At 35.4% G+C, this 22,748-nt stretch overlaps 1 protein-coding gene across 1 annotated transcript in view; it reads left to right on the top strand.

Annotated features, from left to right (window-relative positions):
• Zfhx4 (zinc finger homeobox 4) overlaps positions 1-22,748 on the top strand; it is a 179,867-nt gene that overhangs the window by 24,991 nt on the left and 132,128 nt on the right. The window contains 2 exon segments of the mRNA XM_027948529.3: positions 1-328; positions 1,200-1,702. The exon segment at positions 1-328 is cut by the window's left edge and continues 2,311 nt beyond it. Coding sequence (XP_027804330.2) covers positions 1-328; positions 1,200-1,702 — 831 coding nt within the window.

Genomic DNA, 22,748 nt, shown 5'->3' with positions numbered 1-22,748 from the left:
ACACCCTCTCCGTCCAAACCCAAACAGAAACCCACCTGGCGGTGTGAGGTTTGTGATTATGAAACCAATGTTGCAAGGAACCTCCGGATTCATATGACCAGTGAAAAGCACATGCATAACATGATGCTTTTGCAGCAGAACATGAAGCAGATCCAGCATAACCTGCACTTGGGCCTCGCCCCAGCGGAGGCAGAGCTTTATCAGTACTACCTGGCCCAGAACATAGGCCTGACTGGAATGAAGCTGGAAAACCCTGCCGACCCTCAGCTCATGATCAATCCATTCCAGCTGGATCCAACGACGGCTGCAGCTTTGGCACCAGGACTCGGTTAGTACTTAACTGCTCTTGTGCACTATTGTTAGTTTTGAATCACATTTTGACTTGCTGGGATGCCCCCCAGATAAAGTAGTGAATGCCAGCATATTGGGGACCTTTTACTAGAAAGGACTTTCTCTTAAATCTGCTGCATAAGCAAACTATTTGTGGTTCTACATCAAAGCTAAATTAATGCAGAGGGGAAAGGGTTAAGGGATGGAAACGACATAAGAAAAGTTAACAAACTTTGTCTTCATTCAATAGGTTGATTAACAAATGCTAATTTGCATTAATTGCTTGCCCTCCTTAGCCATACTTAATAAGGTTTATAGTTTCAGTTTTGGTGATTATTCCCTACAGTATCAAACTTCAGCTTCAAAAGGATCTACCATTGTTTTTAATTGATATTTAAAAAAATATTTTAATAGCTATGATTGAACATAATTAAGTTAACAATAATACTGTTACCTTATCCAGGTATTTGGCAATAGATTACAAGACACACATACAGTATTAGCCAGATCTCATCAAGCTTTAAGACAAATTGGGAAATAACAATTAGTGTTTATGTAAGTTTATCTAGGTTTTTAAATTGCAAACACATGACTGTTTTGTTATGGTATTGATCAACTTTCTTGTCCTCGAAAATACAAATTTCAGAATGACATCATGCCCAGTAGGAGTAATTAAAGCTATCTGATGAGGGAATTTAGAAGTTGAAAGGGATGATTGTAATTGATCCTGATTCAATCCTATTACAGCTTTTTATAGTTTAAGCTCTAGAGAAAGCACATTCCTTGTCAAGACTTTATTTTACAGATTCCTTTGTGTGTGCTGTGTTTTCTAGTCTCTATTTTTCCTTTTAATTTTTTTTTTCCTGTAGTAAATAATGAGCTGCCGCCTGAAATCCGGCTTGCCAGTGGTCAGCTAATGGGTGATGACCTGTCCCTCCTTACTGCAGGAGAGCTGTCACCTTATATCAGTGACCCAGCGCTGAAGCTATTCCAGTGTGCTGTTTGCAACAAATTCACCTCTGACAGCCTGGAGGCCCTAAGTGTGCATGTGAGCAGTGAGCGCTCTCTCCCTGAAGAGGAATGGAGGGCTGTAATTGGAGATATCTACCAGTGCAAGCTCTGTAACTACAACACTCAGCTCAAAGCCAACTTCCAGCTCCACTGCAAGACTGATAAACATATGCAGAAATATCAACTGGTGGCCCACATTAAAGAAGGGGGCAAAAGCAATGAGTGGAGGTTGAAGTGCATTGCCATTGGCAACCCTGTTCACCTAAAATGTAACGCCTGTGACTACTATACCAACAGTGTGGATAAATTACGCTTGCATACCACCAATCACAGGCATGAGGCGGCCCTGAAGCTCTACAAGGTAAGCAGTGACATCCATTTCCGTTGGCACAGAGTAGACAAGGGGATTAACTGTTTCAGTGCTTGGAGCACAGATCTGCAAGTTAGAATAAGAAAAAAAGACAGGCAAAACATACAATTTATAACTTAACATTACTAAAAGCATATTCAACTATATGGCAGTGGAGAATTTTTCAAAAGATTTGCTATGTGTCCCACTTACCTCTACCTCAGCGGCATTGATTGCTTCACTGGCTTCCCTGTAATAAAAGAACTTTCCTGGGTATTGTCATATATAAAATAATTCTCTTAAAATCTCTTTTACCTATTGTTTTTAAAAAAACAAAAAACATGGAGTCTCTCTTGGCTGATTATTAAAGGTTACACGAAGCAGAAAAAATGAACTGTGTTTTACTCTGCGAATGCATCATCTTTTGTTTGGTGACAAACAGGGATGATCCGAACATGATTTTTTTGTGTGTGCATGAGATCTCAGTAACATTGGGTAAACATTCCTATAGCATCAGTCCAAGTCTTCAAAGTCAACTCCGTTGTGTTTTGCACCACATTTTTCCCAACTAGTAACACTTTCCCCAACAAAAGAGTGTGATATAGATAAATATGCTCCTAAGACAGCAAGTGTACTTTTTTGTTTACTGGGATAAACTATGCAGATGTCATGTATAAATGCAAGTGATAAATGTCATTTATTGCACAACTTGTCTCAATGTCTCCTAAACCCTAATCGCTGATTAATTTATTTTCTGTAGTTTTTCATTGGATTGCCTTGATTGTCTTGGTTCTTGTACAAATGCAACAGATTTATTTCTATGATGAATAACTTGATAACTTATGAAAAACTTCTTTGTGTCTAGATGATATTAAAATTCAGAAAATATTGCAAACCATTAGTCATTGTAACAAGCTCTAAATATGATTACAAAATCCATTTTGCAAGTGTTATCTATTGATTTAAACTAGAAATCAGTGATAACTATACTATCAGGAGTCAGTCAACGATTATAATACCTATAGCTTTTTAACTCTGTTTAAAATTACAAATGCACAGCAAAAAGAACACATATGGCTCTCTGGATTAGGTGCTGGAATTATTTATTTAGGTTGGTCTAGTCTTATGTATTTGGATTGTTTCTTGAAGTTGGAATTCTAGATGGATGTACTATGTATAAAAATGTAAAGACTCAGTGTGAGAATTTGTAACATTGTTCCTGGGATATTGGCACTCTGTGGATCAATAATGAAAGCATTAGATTTGGGCTCCCCAGTTTGTGGGGAGTGCAGGTCCTAATGTAAGATGGAACATTTCTCTGCCTGCACTATTGAAAATATAATATAAACGATTAATTGTATTATAATTCATAGGTTTTATAGCAACAGTTGACAACTGTTCAATTGTCTACTTTTTTCTGTTGATACCTGACCTATTAAAACTTTTAGAATACCTAGGAGAAAAAAAACAAACATTAAGTTTGTATAAATAATAGATTTAGACCCTGGGAGCTATATAGAATATTCATGAACTGTGTTTATATTCACGCAGCTCCTCTAACACTTTAAATTAACATGTTGTGAATAGAAGATATAAATGTACAAATTTTTCTATTTTATTACTCTCACATGGGAACCTAAAGAAAGGAAAAGCATTATTATTTATTTTCTTAGGAAAGGTTATTTAATCAATTGGTTTGATAATTATTTGTGTGTATGGTGTGTGTGTGTGGTGTGTTAAGTTTATATATTTCTTCCATAGGTATGAGTTGAACACCTCACTCTTCCAAGGGTAATTTACTGGGTGCAGAGTTAGTCTTGAGGTTCCTTTGCAGGGCAGGTAGGATGGCGTTTTGGAATTTGTAACAACAAATCAAGATAAAAAGCTAGATTATAAAGAGAACTTTAAAGTCAAGAGTGTTTTATGTCCCACAACCAATGATGTACTCTTATTTTTTAAATTTTATAAATCATATAAAATTGTATACTTTTTTAGTTGCTTACCTCTTAAATAGCCAAGGGTCTTTGCTCAGTGTAGCATTTAAATGTGGTCCCCAAACAAATGCAAAATTACTTTGAACAAATTTACCTTGAAGATGAGAAATACTTGAGCTTTTGAAAGCTGGTATTAGACAAGCCCACTATATTCTTTTTTGTCCTTCAAGAAGCATTCCTCGTTTCTAGAAACAACTAGAAAAATACTCCAGAGTAGCAGGGTGTCGAGGATGAGCCCATTTCCAAACTAATTTCAGAAACTCTGTGAGTCAGACGTAGAGGATTTTCAAACACAGTAATGAGGATATTAGCAAGCTTGGTCTCGGCTTGTGTCGGCAAAATAAAATTGGTTCATAAGTAACATTAATTGCTTTTAAATGAGAACTTAACAAATTGGCCTGGGCCTGGAAAAAAAAAAATCATGGTTTATCATGTGGCTAAAATATTAAAATTAGACTTAAAATAGTTTCAGAGTTAATGACTAGACAATAATCTCCTACATAAAATTTATTCTCATTAAGAGTTTAATTTACATCATTTTGCACTGTGAATTATTCAGACACTAGAGGAAAGTGACAAGTAGCAGTTGTAAGACAAATACAGAGCGGCCAGAAAACAGCTTTTCTCGTTATTGACAACATATCGATTCATAACACTGAATGTAGAGATGTGTCATTTCGATTTGAATAAACCATTTTACCCTTTGGGTTGTCAAACTGAAGCAGTATTACCTCAAAGAAGTGTGTGTGTGTGTGTGTGTGTGTGTGTGTGTGTGTGTGTGTCTTTATTCTAGTTTAAGGAGGTTAAAAGTTAAAGGTTAGGGGTTAGCTTGAAAGCATCATCTGCCTAGCTGCTTAACTTTAAACTGATCAATTTAATGAAAATCTGTTTTACAGATGTTGTTTTAATGTATTTGGCAGGATTTAGGCAGCTTTAACATTAGACGTATGCTAGTAAAAATTATTTCTTTATTTGACCAGAACAACACCTTTCCTTTTATGTTTAAGGTAGATGGCTTGTGGGTTATGGTATTTTGGCAAAGAACCCAGAAGCAAAATGTGCTGATGATCTTTCCATATGGACTCAAAAAAAAAAAAAAAAGAAAGAAAGAAAGAAAAGAAAAAGAAAAAAGAATACCTTTATGTCTATTGCTAACAATGACTGCAAAAACAAACAAAGCTTTATTCATATTTTACTGTTATTTTTCTTAGAATTTTTTTTTAGAAAACAATTTTGTTATGTTAAGACATGTTACTCATTTTCTTCAAGTAAAATTCTCTGAAGTGCTAAGTACTATTGGATTTTGATTTTTTTTCCTCCAGAAATTTGAATGATGAAGCAAAATTGGTCAAGGAAAATGAAACAAAAAATGAAACAAATTTCCTTTTATCTTCACTTTTAACATGTGAAAGTATATTTAAAGTGAGGTTAATAAATACTAAATGCCTAGATAGTTACAATTGGGCATGCAAGGTAAAAATCTCTATTTATCTGAATGACTATTTGTACCCATACACATGCATATACGTGGAATATGTACAACAGTTTTTAACCTATATGTTATATGTGATTATAGTCTTAATTTCATACTTTAGCATGCTTTATGAATTTTGGCCAATTGATATTTACATAATAGGTCCTCAGTAAATATTGGATGAACAAAGGACTAAAGAATAAACTGAGGAATGTACTAAAGAAATCCTTTTACTTCTAATATTTATTTTTTTAAAATGCATTTGTGATTTGGTCTTACTCTTAAATGATCCCAAACTTTTTCTAAAGAATCCAGTGGAAAGATATAATGAAAACCGCATTACACATTCAAACTCAGCAAGAACAAGTAAGACTTTGGCAATATTTCAGATTTACAGTTCAGTTTATTCTTGGCTGGCCGGGACTTTCCTGGCCAGCTGATTGGTCTCACCACCACCCTCAGCACCCTCAGCACCGTGCACCTGCACATCAGCTGCTCTCCTGCTATTATGTGTATTAAAGTTAGGTGTTCACAGCTTTGCTGGTTCAAAGGCAAAAGCTTAATTATATGGGTATTTTTTTTCCTTCTGCATCTGCTAGTGGTGAAGCAGAGGAGCCCATCTGAATTCCATAATGCTGTTTTCATATTTGGATTTCAAATTGGCTGAGAGCAGTGAGCAAATCTCTTGTCTCCATGGTGAGCAAAGAACACACATGGGATTTAGTCCTAGGTAACTTTTAGTCTAACATACCCCCAAGGAACACTTTTGGGGTTTTCTCATTACTCTTGTTATAGATGAAAGAATCCGGGTTAAGAATTAAAGTCAAGGTGTTGGGGGAGGATCACGGAGGAGAATACAAGGAGGTACACTGGGAGAAGAATGTGCAATGGAAATTGCAACACAAAAATGGAATAATTAGCTTCACCTACCTTTTTGCTGTTTTCACTAGTAGGAAATAATAACTGGATCAGTTTGGAGTTAACAATGAGTCACAGGTATTTTCATTTCAATAGGCCTGAGTCCAACTTTGCAATTCAAAATCAAATGTACCAGATATGTACCATTTCAATTATTGAACTGTCATTGTCCCGGTGTGATGGTAAAAGAGGTCAGGAGATTGTGTGGTACATATTTGCATAAAAGTCATTGTGCAGAAGGAAATTGGAATATGTGTGTATATCTAAGAAACCCAAACAGGGTTTTCTTAATCTTATTCTAGTCATTTGTTTAGATGAAGAAAGCTGTTTTTAGAGATAAACAAAAGTTATTCTTTTCTGTTGCTCAACATTAACCTGAATATGGAAATTTTTGCACTTTTTGTATTAGTTTCAGATTTATGTTCATTTCAAGGTTGAAATACAGTGTGAAATTTAATTCCAGTTGCAGGATCTCTTTTTTAAAAAAGTAATCACAATTCAAATTATTGTATTGTATTTTCATATAAAAAACAAGCAGGGTTGAAAAAAAGTTTCTGTAGTAGAACAATACAAGCTTTCATAATACTTATAACTAGTAAATACACAGATCAAATAAAGACGAGTTGCTTAGCTAATAGCAACTAATAAATCACTGGTGTTTTCAGATCACAATGTAATTGGCGAGCTCTACTGACTACGTCTGCTTCTGTTTTTAAGCTTGACATTTGTGAAGCACAGCTATGTGTTATAATGGCTACTTCAACACAAATATGGACCTTTTTCACTGCATTCTCTTGGCAAGTAATATGTTACATTAGGAACTGAGAACCCACTTTATATTTCTCAAGAAAAAAAATGACTTCAAAGCTGTCTATCAAAAAATAGATGGACACATAGCAATTCCTAGAAAGATTAATTTAGAGCAGGTATTGGAAACTTATTATACCCATATCAGGATAGATAAAATAATTTCGGTGTGTGAAATTGTTATCAAACCAGACAAAATTTTTTAGAAAGTGAAATGTGTCACCGGAACCCTCCTATCTTCTTTCTCCATGGCTTTCCTTAACCAATGCTACCATCTCCCTACATGTCTGGTACATGCTGTTGTTTTCCTCAAATCCTCATTATTTTATCCCACTCAGATTTTCTCATCATGGAAATACTATGTTGCAAGGTTACCTAATTCCTCAAAGAAAATGAGCATTCCTTTAATCAAAGTGAAGCAAGCCTTTTTATAAAAAGCAAAGTAGTGTATCCAAAAGAGTAAATGACTCTCAAACCTTCTTTAGAGTTTATTTGTATTTTTTTTTTAGTTGTAGATGGACATAGTACCTTTATTTTATTTATTTACTTTCATGTGGTGCTGAGGATGGAACCCAGTGCCTCATACTTGCGAGGCAAGCGCTCTGCCACTGAGCCACAATCCTAGCCCATTTATTTGTATTATTAAAAGAACTATTTAATCTGAATGAATTTCTGTGTTTGGAGAAAGTGGAGGGATTATGTCAAGGAATCAGGTAAGGTAGCCGAATGCCCTTCCCCAAGTTCTTCCTTCATTTACTCCTTCTGAACCTGCGTGGGCATCTGCACACACACCATCACCGCACAATTACACAACCACATAACCACATCTCAGAAATATAATCAACAATTTGAAGTTGCCATTCACATCAGGAACATATCAACTAGTACTTTATGATTTGTGCTACCTATTTTGTATGAAACTTTTGTTCTTTCTATCTTATATCAAGTACAGGTATGATTTAGCCAAAAATAGTAAATGGCTCATTTGTTGCCCTCCCTGAGGTAAAGCAGATGGAAGTGTCATCTCATAATTAATGTACTCTCCTCCTGTGTTTCCTCGGATTGAATTTAATCGTCCCTATCAGTGGAGCTTGTGTAAAGTTGCTGAAATGCTCACATGGGTGCTGGGATACCATGCAGCAATACAGCCAGAGTCATATGTTAGGCAGGCTCCACACTGCTGAAAGGGTCTTGGCCTGGGGTGGAGTGAGGAGGAGCTGGCATGTGCATAATGACCACAGTTCTGCTTCCAGAACATCTGGCCTTCCTGAGTTCTACTGGAAATGCTTTACCAAGTTTGCTTTGAGTCTGAGCCTACGCTCAGGCTGAATTCAATTAGATGTGGAGATTTGTTCATTATCCAGATACTTCAAGCCTTAAAGGCACTTTCCCTCCAAATTATCAGTGTATTTCAGGAGAGCAAAGGAGGATCTGATTTACTCCATAAATGAAGAGCAACAGGAGAGTCTTAACCATTACAAAATGTCTTTGCCATTTCTATGACCTAGGAGTGTGGTGACCTGTGTAGGTACAAGGGTCAAAGTTCTGTCTACAGAATGCCCCCATGGCACCCCAGTATTTAATTCCAATAAATGCAGATGCATTTACTAAGCACTTACTATGTGTCAGGTTTTGAAATTTTGCTGTGAATGCTGGCTGGATCCATTGAAGGTAGTGGGATAAGAACTGTCTGCCCAAGTGCTGCTCAGGAGCGGAGGGATTTCTAAGATGGTGCTTTCTAACTCCAAAATTACAAGCTAGATTTGGTGGTTAGATATCAGGCATGTCAATAAAATTAAGAGCTAACTCTACAGCCATCCAAAGCTCCCGTACTTGCTTTCAACAGTGGTTAAGCAAATGACTGAGTGTACTTGGCCTCTTGAATTATTAGTAGATGTCATACAATGTCCCTTGTGTATCTGGACTTACTTTAGTTGTCCTAGTGTTCAGCAAGACTTTATTGATCTGTTTAAGGCAGGATGATGGTAGAAATTTGAGGGAAGGATAGAGTTTTTCTATTGGTTGGAACATTTATATTGTTCTTCAAACACGACGATGATGCTACTAACACATTTCCTTTAATACAAGAAATGCCCTTAATTTAAAACAAAACAAAACATGTCAAATTATGACTCCAGTCAGTCTCTTTGTATAAGCAGGATGTTAATGTAGTATGACTCTTGGAGTATCTCTGTACATTAGGTTTCCAATATGGCCCGTGAAAGAAAATGCTTAAAGATATATAATTATATGACCAATAGTACCATTTTCATCATAGATAAGAACAGCTGTATGTGGCAGCATTTCATTTCACACAGTTGTGTAATCTTTCATAGATATTCCATATTTTCTATCTTTGAGGTCTGCTTTTCTATCTTTAACTTAAAGAACTTTTGTAGACTTGAAAATACACTTATTATAGTAAATATGCATGTGTAAATATAAAATTATATGGAGACCATACCCAGATTTTCATAAAGGAAGTAGTAGGTACTGTATAATATAAACTTTTGTTTCCTATTGCTAAAGAAATAGGCATTAGGGTTATATTTGCTTATCAAGCAATTTTTAAGGGAGTAGTACAGAGAAGTACTGGGTTTGAGGAATTATATCTTTGTATATGTGCTGGTAAAATTAGTGGAATGCAAGGCTGAGAGTAGAAGGAATGAGTTATTGATAGACCCAGCTTGTATTAGTTAACTCCAGCTTAGAAGAAAATCATTAAAAAATTTAAAATTCTGATTTTTAGTTTGTTACCAATAAAACCATATTGATAATTACTTATGCATATATTGCCTTTTATAATGGCTTTTTTTTAAACAGGTATTTAACCTAAAATCTCCAGTCCTTTTTATTTAAATTAATTAATTTATTTTTAAAATAAATTGCTTAGGGCTTACCTAATTTGCTGAGGCTGGCTTTGAACTTGGGGTCCCTCTGCCTCAGCCTTCTGCCCTCAGCCTCCCAAGCTACTGGCATTTTAGGCATGTGCCTCCTCTCCTGGTATGAAACTTTTTTTTTTTTTGATACCAGGGGAGCTTAACCCTTGAGTCACATCCCCAGACCTTTTTGTATTTTATTTATTTATTATAAGTTGCTTACGGCCTTGCTGAGTTGCTGAGGCAGGCTTTGAACTCTTTTTACTAACATGTTTGGGTGTTTGGGGCATTAAAGCCTTTCTTTCTTTGAACTCTGAAATCCTCCTGCCTGAGTCTCTGGAGTCACTGGGATTAGAGGCATGTACCACCATACTGGCTAGGCACTAACTTTTGAAAACTACACTTACTGACAATGATCTTAGTAAGTTAACCACTTTAGGTACATTATCTCATTCATTCTTTCTAACAGTTATATGGTATTATTCCCATTTAACCTATGAGGAAACTGAAATTCAGAGAAAAATGACCTTGTTCAAATTCTCACAGATAGTAAGAGCCTGAGTTGAAATTGTAACCCTGGGGGCTTCCCAGCCCAAGCCCTGGCCTACTTATGAGTGTTAGCTAATAAGAACACTTTTTAAATGTGATGATTGGAAGAATAAGGTGTGAGAAGAAAGGAGAAAGACTGGGGCCTTCAGAGGCAAACTTTACAGTTTTGTTTAGGGCTCATCATTGCAGAGCCCATGTCCACTCCACCAGATTAGCAGGTTTCTTTAAAGGTATTTTAGATGCTGTAAGAGCTGACCAATAGATGTGCACATGTGAGTGCAATCTACTGCAATGATAAGCTTGCGATGCTCGGGTCATCTATATGCTAGAAGGAGAAACTGCTAGTTAAATTTGTCACCTGAATATTTCCTGTCACTACAGAATTCTTTTATTTTCATTCTTTCCTTTCCCAAAGCTTCTTTCTACTGGCATGTTTGGGTGTTTAGTATATTAAATAGAAAAGACTGATAGAATATTTATCAAACCTATCTAGTGCCTGAGCTCTCAGTGCTTACAAGTTAAGCGACGTTGGAAGTTGCACTAATTTGTTCAGGTCACCAGGGTACCTTAGCAATAATGTTCTAAATAGTACCCTGCTGACCTAAAGGAGGGGATGTGCCTCCTTGAGCATTTAACTTACTACACAGGAGCAACTAAAGCACAGCCTACTCACTGCCCTGAACCTGTCTCCTTCCCTGAATTTTCTCTTGGCATCCTTATCATTCCCGGAGGAAGTTCTATTCATGTGCTCCCTGTAGAATTTTTGAGAATCATCTTATTTTGAATTATTACTATTATTACTTTTTTCTTTCTCTTCTTTCTTTTAGTTATAGGATTCCATGGATTTTCTTTCTAAAGTATGTTTTCCATGAGTTCTCTTTCTGACTCTCTCTCCTTGAAATTTTGCTAATTTTTGTGTGAAGCCCATCATATTGTTACAACTGTTGAAATTGACTGAACTCAGAGATATTTGGGACAATCCTGCCTCCCTGAATCTGGCTCCCTGATCCTTAAAAAAAAAAAAAAAAAAAGTCAGTCATTGACATGGCTGTCATTGACCACATTTATTAATGAAATATTCTTCAATTGGAAACCAGAATAGTCTTAATTTTGAAAAGACAAAATTGTTAATTTTAATTGTTCTAATCCTAATCACTATACTTGGTATAAATGAAACATTTGAGGACATTTTGATAACATTGTAGAGTATCTTTCAAAGACTTTAAATTATTTCTAATTATATGCATGGCAGGCCTAAGAGTAAAAAGAACCTGTATGTCATTAGGGCCTAAAATTATTCATTTTCAGTTGGGGGAAATCAGGCCTAATTTCCATCACTTCTGATAGTCGGTTTGCAAGGCCTTTCCTTAAAACTCAAGATACCTCCCAGTGAGTAACAGAGTAGATGGCATCAGTGAGGGAGAGGGAAGTAATTCTCAACTTTTACACCCATTAGTGTTAATTTTTTGAAAGAGATTTACCAACTAAAATGGATTATGCAATTCCAGAGTTTGCCTTTCAGAATTTTTATATTTGGTAAATTTATATTGCACAACATCGAAAGACAAAAAACTTTTTATATATATACACAATGTGAATCTATTAAATATCACTGTTTTTTAAAAACAAAAGCCCTTCATTGTCTTTTGAAAAAAAAATGACTAAAAGCAGGTTCTGGTTTATTATTTTTTGTTTGACTTTGACTTTTATTAGAAAACTAAGGGAACTTATTTGGATGGTGTAGTAGTACCAAATTTTTCCTGGATGTCTACTCCCTGAGAAGGTACTTTGCTATGTCATTGACACAGTCCTTAAAAATAGTTACAAGGAGCTGGGCACAGTGGTAACCTGCCTGTAACCCCAGCAGCTCCAGAGGCTGAGGCAGGAGGATCATGAGTTCAAAGCCAGCTTCAGTAAAAGTGAGGCACAAAGCAACTCAGTAAGACCCTGTATCTAAATAAAATACAAAAAAGAGCTGGGGATATGGTTCAGGGGTTGAGTGCCCTTGAGTTCAATCTCCAGTACCCCTTCCCACCCCCCAAAAAATAGTTACAAGGAGAATTCATAAATAACTTTTTTTTTCAAAGAAATACAATTTGTAAATCCGTTAATTCCCTAAGTATCAGCAAAAATAAGATGGGCTTTATAAAAACTACATACTTTTTAGAGTTTTCTTAACAAAGAGAAGTACTGTCTTTAAGTCACAAATGAGAGACTATCTTTGCTATTACCCAATTTATCAATTTTATTAACATCTATTTAGATATCTGTTTCAAAATAGACTATCAGGTATATTTATTGGTAAATTCCTGTAGCATGGACTGGGTCACTTAATCCCTTACTGGGGAATGATGGATACTCCTTTAGTTGTAGCAACTTGATAATTTATTGGAAAACCATTGATATAGAAGTATATTGGAACCAAACACACACACACACACACACACTACACACACACTCTTCCAAAAGTGAGCAATTCAATCTTTTGATGAATGATATTTAATAGCGTCACATTGTATACATATAAAAGAGTTTTTTGCCTTTCAGTGTTGTGCAAGATAAATGTGGATATGTTTTAAGTTCACATGTGTTAGTTTATTAAAAAGACAGTATTTCAAGGCTATATTTTGTATATATCCAGAAAGGAGACCTGCTGATACTTCTGTTGTTCAAGTCTTGGAACAAATTGTGTGTGTGTGTGTGTGTGTGCGAGAGAGAGAGAGAGAGAGAGAGAGAGAGGGAGGAATGAGAATGTAATATATGGAAATGTATTAAAAATTGATGAAAATCGTGAGTAAATCATTAATGCCCCTTATTTTGTTTTAAAGTAGATCTCAGAAATTTCTTCCTGTGAATTGTAAGTGTTCTCTGTCTCTAGAGATAATAAACCTTTGATGATGTTGTGCAAGACTTGTCAACAAGCACTGAAGTCAATTCTGTGTGTACACATGACTAATCAAAGGTTCAGGGAACAGGATATAATTTGGTAAAAGTGATAGGTTCTCCAAAAAGTAAGTGAGCTCACTAATTGTGGGAGCACATTAAGTCTTTTTGCCCTAAAAGAGGTAGGTCCCAATCCCAAACTTGGAATAGGTATTCTTTGTGAAGTCTTTTACACTGAGTCTCATTAAGATGTATTTTTTTTTTTAAGTTTTTAAAAATTTTGGGATACTGGGGATTGAACTTGGAGACACTTGACCACTGAGCCACATCTCCAGCCCTATTTTGTATTTTTTTTTTTTTTAGATACAGGGTCTCACTGAGTTACTTAGCACCTCATTTTTGCTGAGGCTGGCTTTGAACTCACGATCCTACTGCCTCAGCCTCCTGAGCCGCTGGGATTACAGGTGTGCACCACCACAAGCAGCTAAGATGTATTTTTAAAAATCACAGTTTTTCTCAAATTAATTTCTACCTAATTAGTACTCTGTTCTGTTCTTTGGTTCTGAAATCAGAACAGATTCCTCAAGATACTTAGAGAATTTTTTAACTGAAGTGTATTATGTTACCCTAAGGAATATCTTCTTAAATTGCCCACAGTGGTAAAATGATGGAATAAATAAAACAGCAATCTCAATACTAAAGCATGCAATTATTTAGGAAAACATTACTAAAACTTTCTAACTTCTAAGATAGCAGTTCTAAATTAGAAGGGGAAGGAACAAAATTATGTGCCACAAAATATATCATGTTGACAGAGCAGTGAACTTTGAGCTCCTCCTCTTTGTTATGCTGCTTTTCTGTTAGTAACATCTTGATTGGCATAAAATTCATATATCATGCAATTCATCCACTTAAGGTGCAATTCTGTGATTTTTAGACAATTATGCAACCATTATCACAATCAATTTGGGAATATTTTTATCATCTCCCAAAGAAGTCATGTACCATTTTAGTTGCCCACAACCATCCCCAACCCTGCCAAGGCCCTAGGCAACTGCTAATTGCTTTCTGTCTCTATAGATTTGACTATTCTGGACATTTAATATAGATGCAATCTTAGTATATAGAATCCTTTTTGATTGGCTTCTCTCACTTGGCATAATGTTTTAAAGTTCATCTGTGCTGTAGCATGTATCAGTACTTCATTCTTTGATATTACTGAATTTGTTATATAGATATAATACATTTTATTCATCCTCCATTAATTGGATGTTTGGATTGTTTTCACTTTTTGGCTACTATATATAATGATGTTATGAACATTTGTATATGAGGTTTTGTGTGCACATGTGTTTCATTTCTCTTGGGATGTATCTAGAAGAATTATTAGATTGACAATTACTAACATCAGCTGGATTCTCTTCACTGCTAGTCATTTCTTATTTTTTTAACAAATCAGTTCCTTTTCTGCTTTCCTTTAAGAAATATCTCAATTTTTTTTTATTATTTTGCCAATTCTCCTTATTCATCTTCTGTTTCCCCCTGATCTATTATCTCAGTGAGTAGATTGAGATCAACATTTACTGAGCACTTATTTGGTGGTGGCTAGATAATATCCTAAGTTCTCTCTCTATATTACCTCATTTAATTTCCAAGCAACCCTTTTATGTACTATTATTATACCCATTTAGAAGATGAGACAATGAAAACTTAATTGTCCAAGGTCACATGACTGGTAACAGTGATGACCTAGTCAGGATTTGAACTCTTCAGTCTGATCTTAGTACCCACAGTGTCAAACAGGACAATTAAATAAAGAGGAGACACAGAATGGAGTCCTATACCTGGAAAGGAAGGGCCTCTGCCACACAAGAGGATAAAAATAAGGGTGCAAATGGAATAGTTGATCTTTGAGAAAGACCAGTTATCACCTGCAAGGAAGAAAAGAAATAATGAGAAGGTAGATAGAGATTTAGGGACTTTTGGAGTAGAAAGGGAGGACTGAGGGATGGCCAATTAGAAAAATCACCCATAGCAATATGTAAGTAGGTTTGAGCTCTTTTTGATATCTAACTATTAAACATTTGTTTAATTCATACTCTGTTCTTTAAAACTATTGACTGAGTTCTCTGCATTTGTAGGAATGAAAAATTGGTACATTTTGTGATACCCTAAATCTTCTGAAATACATTTTGTTAGGTTGATGTTCTAGTAAGAAAAGTGTTCATCTGTTCTCACTGGTTAAAAGTGCCCTGTGTTGTTTCCCAAAGGTGAATAGGAAGGCCACAAAGGCAGTAGATGCTGATCCTGTCCTCAGTGAGCACACCATTTTTTTAGAAGAAAATGTATACTTTTTCTCTAAGCTTTCTTTTTCGCTCATGGGTTATCTCTGTTTATAGTCCTTCTGAATTCCACAGTTTGTAGGGACATCTTTTAGTACTTTTAAAAACACATTTTAGCATTTTTTATTCCCCTGTCATCTAGAGAATTAATATTTAGATTTCCTTTAGTATTTTGGGAAAAATAATTAGATTCCAACCCAGTAGATTATGATATAGAGTAGCTGTGTGTTTCTATATTACTAAAGGCATTATCTCATTTTTTGAAAAATAATTCACAGTAACATTAAAGTCTTCTGTCTTTTTTACCTTTACCTCTCCACCCATGCAATATTTGTGAATCTTTTTAAAAATTTTATTTATAGTTGTAGATGGACGCACCTTTATTTTATTTATTTCAGTTTTATGTGGTGATAAGGATTGAACCCAGTGCCTCACACATGCTAGGCAAGTGCTTTGGCACTGAGCTACAGCCTCAGCCCCTATTAGTGAATCTTTTTACAGTGCTGATGATATGGATAATTGAAGTATTTCTTAGTGCTTTTCTTGTTAAATGGAGGGATTTTTTTTCTTTTCATAGGTATGAAATAAAAATACATGTTTCTTATATCTGAAATAATAATCAACATAAAAGAGTCTGAATATTTTCCCTAGCTATTTCAGGCATAATTTTATTTGATGTAAACAATTTACAAACTTACTTGAAGTTTTCAATTTTGTAAGGCCTGTTGACATAGGGTGAGGTCAGAAGTTGAGCTGCCAGTGTTCCTACTGTTAGAACATTATCATTGCATAATTTCTTCTTTCTGTTTACCATGAAAATAAATTAAGAGGAAATTATGCAAGAAAACATGATAAGCTCCCATATTAGCTCATGCTAAAAGGTTCTCTGGAGTGGCTTTCTTGAGTCTAAAACACAGTGAAATTGAACTATTGGCTGCCTAGTTCAGCATTTATGTCTATGGGCTTAATAAGCATGGTCAAGGCCTACATCAATTTTGATACCCTCCCTTATTAATAGATTAGGGGTGGATTGAGAGGGAGTGTATGGAGTTTTGTCTCAGAAAAAGACAGTGAAATCTCTAGACAAACATTCCCCCATTTCCCTCTGTAACTAAAGGAAAGTTTAAAAGAAAGTCAGGTATTTTCTTTCTTCAGTTATCCAGCTGACTTTTTCCCTCTTTATGTGGTTTTTGGCAAGCATTTCTGTGCCTTAGTTAATAAATTAGTAAATGGAGGAAAAAAAAAAAAAACAATCCAGTGAGTTCTGTGGATCTTAATTAAGGCACAAAAATAGCTTTGAAAAAAGTATTCTGAGATGAAAGCTTTTCTTATATGTGGAAAATATTACTCATGTCTTGTCAGCACATCTATTCTATTGGCATTGCATTTTGTACTTGGAGATAACTTCTGCATTTTATTATTGGAAAGGTACTTTCTTTTTTAATTTCTATAAGTACACTTGGTTACACTATTATATCTAGGACCTGTCATTCCTGAAAAGCCATTCTTAACTTTATCTCTGCCATTGGCCTTCAATTGAAATTTGCTTTGAAGAGGAACACAGCCATATTCATCAACTTGAAAAGGGGTGAATATAGTTCATAGAAAATAACTATTTGTGTTTCCTTTTATGTGCCTTTACTTCAATCTTCATTCTTTCTTAGAAGTTTGCCTACAGAAAAGGAACTCTGTATTACACTTTTAAATATCAGTTTTCAAGTCTGCCAAGTGTGAATTTGCAAATGAGTTATAGTAAGCGGAGCTCACAGCTGAAAAGGGGATGTTTAAAGCTTCTGTAGCTGATACTACTTTAACTTTTGCCTTTGAGATGATACCACAGTTTTGTTTTGTTTTTTTTCATCTAGAAAATGGGTTCTGAGTTATCAGTAGAATTAGAAAATGAGCATCAACTTAAAGGTCTTTGAGATCTTCTTTAAACTCAATCACTTCTGGGTTCTCAGAACTGAATCTACACTGAACTTTAATAAGGATCTCATCTTAAATGTCTGATGGAGTTACATATATATCACATTGCTGGGTTAGTGCAGTTGTTCTGTTTAGTGCTTTAACAGATGCTCATGTGATGATGATGATGATGATGATGATGATTTTTCCTAAGCAGAAATTGGGGTAAAAAATCCTTTATGCAGAAATAACTGGACTACATATCTTAACCTCCTTTCTGTTTACCTACTTGATCACTCATTTCATTTACTTGCTCATTGAGAGCTCACTATAGTAGGGAATAAGAGTATAGCATCAAAAAGACAGAAACAGACTTTGTTCCTGTGGATTGTATGACTTAGTGGAAGAGACAGATAAACATGAAGCATATATTTATATGTTAAAAAAAGAAGTGGTTATTTACTATTGTGAAGAAGTAATTTAATTAGCACTTTTGATTTGGAACATTTATTTGTATTATTTGTATCTTGAGATTTGTATAAATTGAACTCTTCCTTTAATTTTGGAGGAAAGTGAAGAATTCAAATGATACTCTGTATTTAGGTATTTAGAAAGGTAGATAGGGGCCGAACCTAGTTGACTTCGCTGGGTATTGGGCCTACAGAAAACAAAAAACAAAAGCAAAAACTACCACTGAGATTGTATCAGAGAGCAAATGCTTTCAAACTTTTTTGGAGTCATGAAATGTTTCTGTGAAAGGCATTCTAGAAATGATATTGTATCCAGTTGGCAGATGTGTATATAACATGAAAGGTTAGATGAGATGTCCATTAGATCCCCTGATGGAATTTTAAAAACATACTAATTCCAAGCTTACAACCTCTGTCAATACATTTTCAGGTATTTCTTTATTCAAAGATATGTGAGATTCAGCTAAATTTGGAAACTACTGGACTAAGAGATATCAAAGATCTCTTGCATATTTGAAGACTCCACAAGATGGTGAAAATGGTGGTCACACTAATCTCAGATCCATTAGCCTTTGTTCCTCACAGTTCAGAAAACTGTCTCTTGCTCTTTCTGGGAATCTCCCTATCACAGGCTAGGGGTTTTGCTAGGGTTTTGCAATGCTGCATACTTTATCCAAGTAAGCCATCGAAGTTGTTGCCTTCTGTCTTGTGAATTGTTTTGGCTCAAAAGAAAAGAGTCTGACATATTTTGATGTACAGATCCCCCTGTAGTAGGGAAAATAGCAAGCCTTTGCATGAAAAACCTTTCTGTATAAAACAGCTCTTCTTTTGTTGAAGGTCTGGCACTTAAGTCAGCAGTCGGCCAAGAAACCATTTTCTGATTCCAGAAATGGGTAAAGATCCAGGGCTGCTGGACTGAATTTTGTAGGAATATCTTTTCGGGAAATTTTTGGAATCATACTTTGTCTCATCGTGGTTACAGAAATCCACTTTCCTTGTTCACGAATAAGTCCCCAGGCAGCAGGAATATAGACTAGTTTCGGAACAGGAGTCTTATAGGTCTCAGGAGAGCCAACTTCCACAGGCCTGCTGGGTTGCATGTTCCTTTGTGCCTATTGTGATGATTCTGCAGTTTTTAAAATTTCTTGCTATTCTAGAAAGGCAAATTCTGAGGTTTGTTTTGGGAGTTTTGCTTCATACAATGCACATTCTCTGTACGTGTGTGTGTGTAGATGCGGATATAAATGGACAAGCATACGATGTGTAGATCTGCATGGAGAGATATAAATATGTTTATAGATACAAGTATGTACCCTATTTTATCCTGTTTATGAAAGAGAACTGTGTATTGCATGTGCTGTAATTTGATAATTTAAAAATGATATCCTATACTTTTCTCCCAAATATACCATCTGTTTTACCCAGCTTTTTCATTGCTGTGACTAAAAGACCTGACAAGAACAGTTAGTGGAGGCAAAGTTTATTTAGTTTCAGAAGTCTCAGTTGATAGACAGCCACCTCCATTCCCTGGGGCTCCAGGTGAAGCAGAACATCAGGGCAGAAAAATGTGGTGAAGGGAAGCCGAGGGAGAGAGACTTCACGCGCCGGTACAAAATATAAATCCCAAAGGCATGGCCCAAAGACCAACCTCTTCCAGCCACACCCCACCTGCCTTCAGTTTCTACCCAGTTAATCTCAATCAGGGAATTAATCCACTGTTTGGGTTAATATTGGGTTAATATTCTTATAACCCAATCATTTCACCTCTAAACCCTCTTGCATTATCTCATGCATGAGCTTTTGGGGGACACCTAATATCTAAACTATAACACAATGTATTACAGGTGCACTGGCATCTACTTTAACAACCAGTGCTAAGAGAGAGCAGCATGTGAATATGATGCCCAATCTCATGAGCAACAGAAGCTACACTGTCATAACACATAACCCTGGAAAAGCAAATTGCACTTAACTACTTGTAAGTTAAAACTTCTATCTTTTTATGTTTCTTAAAGAAGTACCACTTCAATATATCAACTTGAAATAATCCTTCAGCTCTGTACTGATCATAAGAGCTATTTTTTAAAATATGAATCTACTTTAAAGTGCCAGTGCCCAACTCTATCTGAGTCTTACTGGCAATATAGTTGGTGCTGTACAAAATGCCCAAAGCATCTCCCCCTTACAGACTGAAAAAATTAGACTAATAAAACAACTGAATGATTTGATTAAAAGAAATCAATTTAGTTATTTCAAGATTTTACAAATAATTCAATGGGCTTGATCACTTACTGATCATTGTCAACTGAAACATATATGAAAATGAAGGATGGAAGTATTTTGCCCTGCTTGGGGTGTGTGCAGAGCATCTTGATTATTTTAGGGCAATGTTTAATGAGCATACATAAGTCAACTATAAACTTTTTTGAGGTTTGTGCTTAAGTAAGAGACATAGTATGTTATTGTAAGAGACATTTTGCTCTGCTGTGACAAACATATCAACCTCCTGAGCCAGTACCAAAGCAAGGATATTTCATAGTCATAATCTGTTAATACCAGTTAGCAGTGTCACAAATTAAAGCATTAGTGGATTTGTGTTGCTTGAGGAGGTTGAAGGAGTGGGGTAGTATATTGTAACATAATTCTACATACCATGTAAAGTCTCCCTGCCCAGGGTGTGAAGACTTTCAGTGTACCTTTAGGAGAGCTAGAACCAATAGTTAATTATGCAAAAAAAAAAAAAAATGTACTGTATGTACTTTAATCAAGATACCATTTTTAAGAAAATAATTTTGGGTAATTAGCAGATAACCAAAATCAAGAGATGAGATCCTTTTTTAAAAAAATTACTACTTTGTAAAAATCACATTTGTCATACAGGCCAAAAAAAAAAAAAAAAAAATCTAAGATTCAAGGATGTGTTTCTTGAGTTGTGTTATTTTGGGTCTGAATTTTAGTGAAAAGTTGATGATGGCTTTCAAAAATACATTTTTTACTGGAAATACCGATATTCTGTACATTAGATATTTTAGCCAAATCCTTAATGTTGATATTATCATAGACACATGAGTGTCTCAGGAAGAGGCCTGTAACTCGGGAACATTGTAATGATAGGGCAAATTCTGGAAGGGATATTAGATTAAATTCCCTTTTAAATTTTTGTAGTGGGTTGAGATAATCATGCATTTATTTCTGTTGCACCTTTTGTGTTTGCCTAAGCATTTCAATAATATTTCATATTTCTCCATTTTAGCCTATAGTATAGATATATTCTGAGTGCAAGTTAGAGATGTATTCTGAGAGGAAGTTATAAGAAATAACAATTACAGAGAATGAGAATCCATGGTTAAAATTATATGCATATTGAACTACAATAAGAGTATTAAAAGTATTTCATCCCATTTGTAAAATATCTTCCTTGACTATGAAAGGGCAATATTTTTCCAATTATATCTGCCTTAGCCTGCAAATGGATTACCTTATAAGAACTGTGATAAAGCAAAGAGTCCAAAAATAATTGAAAGTGTGAGGACAGATAAGTTGGGTATATAAAGACCCTGAGCAAATTTCTTTCAATAGCATTCACAGAACAAAAAAAAAAGAAAGTTTATCTTGACTTCCTCCTTGGGTCCAGATGAACATTTTAATGCTTAGCATCATGATGCCTCTGACTGACAGGGGTGTCTACTGCATAATTTCTAGCTCACTTCTCCAGTATCTGGAAGATTACATTTGACTGCCCCAATATTAATAACCAGATTTGATCTTAGGCCTGTCCAAGGTCAAACGAACTGGTCAGGTCAGCCTGTTTGTCTGTGTGCATGAACTGTGACATCTATGCAGAATGACAGGTAGAGGATGGGGGTTGTGAAACAAGGGTGTTAACCTTTAGCCCACCAAAAGGAGTCTCTTCCTGCTGGGAACAAAGAGCCCCAGGGGCTGCATCTACCTTTTTTTTTTTTTGCTTTTTTCAATGCTCACCGTATTTTCAGTGAAGATGATGTACTGTTGAAGGAATGCATTTCAGAGAAAGCAAATTGTTTAAGTAGACATAATAATATATATTTGCATTACTGTTTAGAACTTTTCTTCAGCTTTAACAGTATTTTGTGTGGGTTGATTGAGTGGCTGTACCATCTTCGGTGATTCTACCAGCTATCCTGGAGTGTGGTATCATTCTTGAAATGCTCCTGATTTTGTAAGTGCATAGCTTGGACGCTCTAGATCATGAGCAAGACATATTGTAGGAACCACTAAAACAGTTTCTGAAATGACACAATTTCTAGTATTCAACCATAAAACATATCAAATAAACTCATTTTTAAAAACAATATTACCTCTTTCTGGGTAAAAGTTCCTGAGAAGCTATTTGGTTCCTAATTGATTTTCTACGTCAGTTGTTCATTGAATAGATAAGTAGTGCCTGTGATATTTGATTACAGAGCAAGGCACCCATTTAACCTTCTGTTCTTTCCTGGCCAGGATTTCAAATACAATAGAACGTTCCTCCCTGAGGCTCAGCAGGATTAGACAGCTAGCAGTAATCCCTGATACGCTGAAATAGACCTGATAGAACTTCACCTCACTTGTTTAGGATTATGCTCATGAATTTCAGCTCACCCAGCAGCATTAACCCTTTGGGAGCCCGGGCTGAGATACACTATAAGTTAGAAACAATAAGTAGAAACCTATTAATATATTCTAAGCAGTTATTCCTTTTTTTAAAAAAATGAAATAGAAAAGTAATTTTGAAGTGAGAACATAAATGTGGTCAAATTGTTTTCCTGAAATTTGCATCTGAAATGGATCTGTCTCAAGGTTTATATTACTGTCTCTT

This window comes from Marmota flaviventris, chromosome 15 (assembly GCF_047511675.1).
Source record: "Marmota flaviventris isolate mMarFla1 chromosome 15, mMarFla1.hap1, whole genome shotgun sequence".
NCBI lineage: Eukaryota > Metazoa > Chordata > Mammalia > Rodentia > Sciuridae > Marmota > Marmota flaviventris.
The sequence above is the reverse complement of the archived record's forward strand: the minus strand, read 5'-3'. Positions and strand labels throughout refer to the sequence as shown.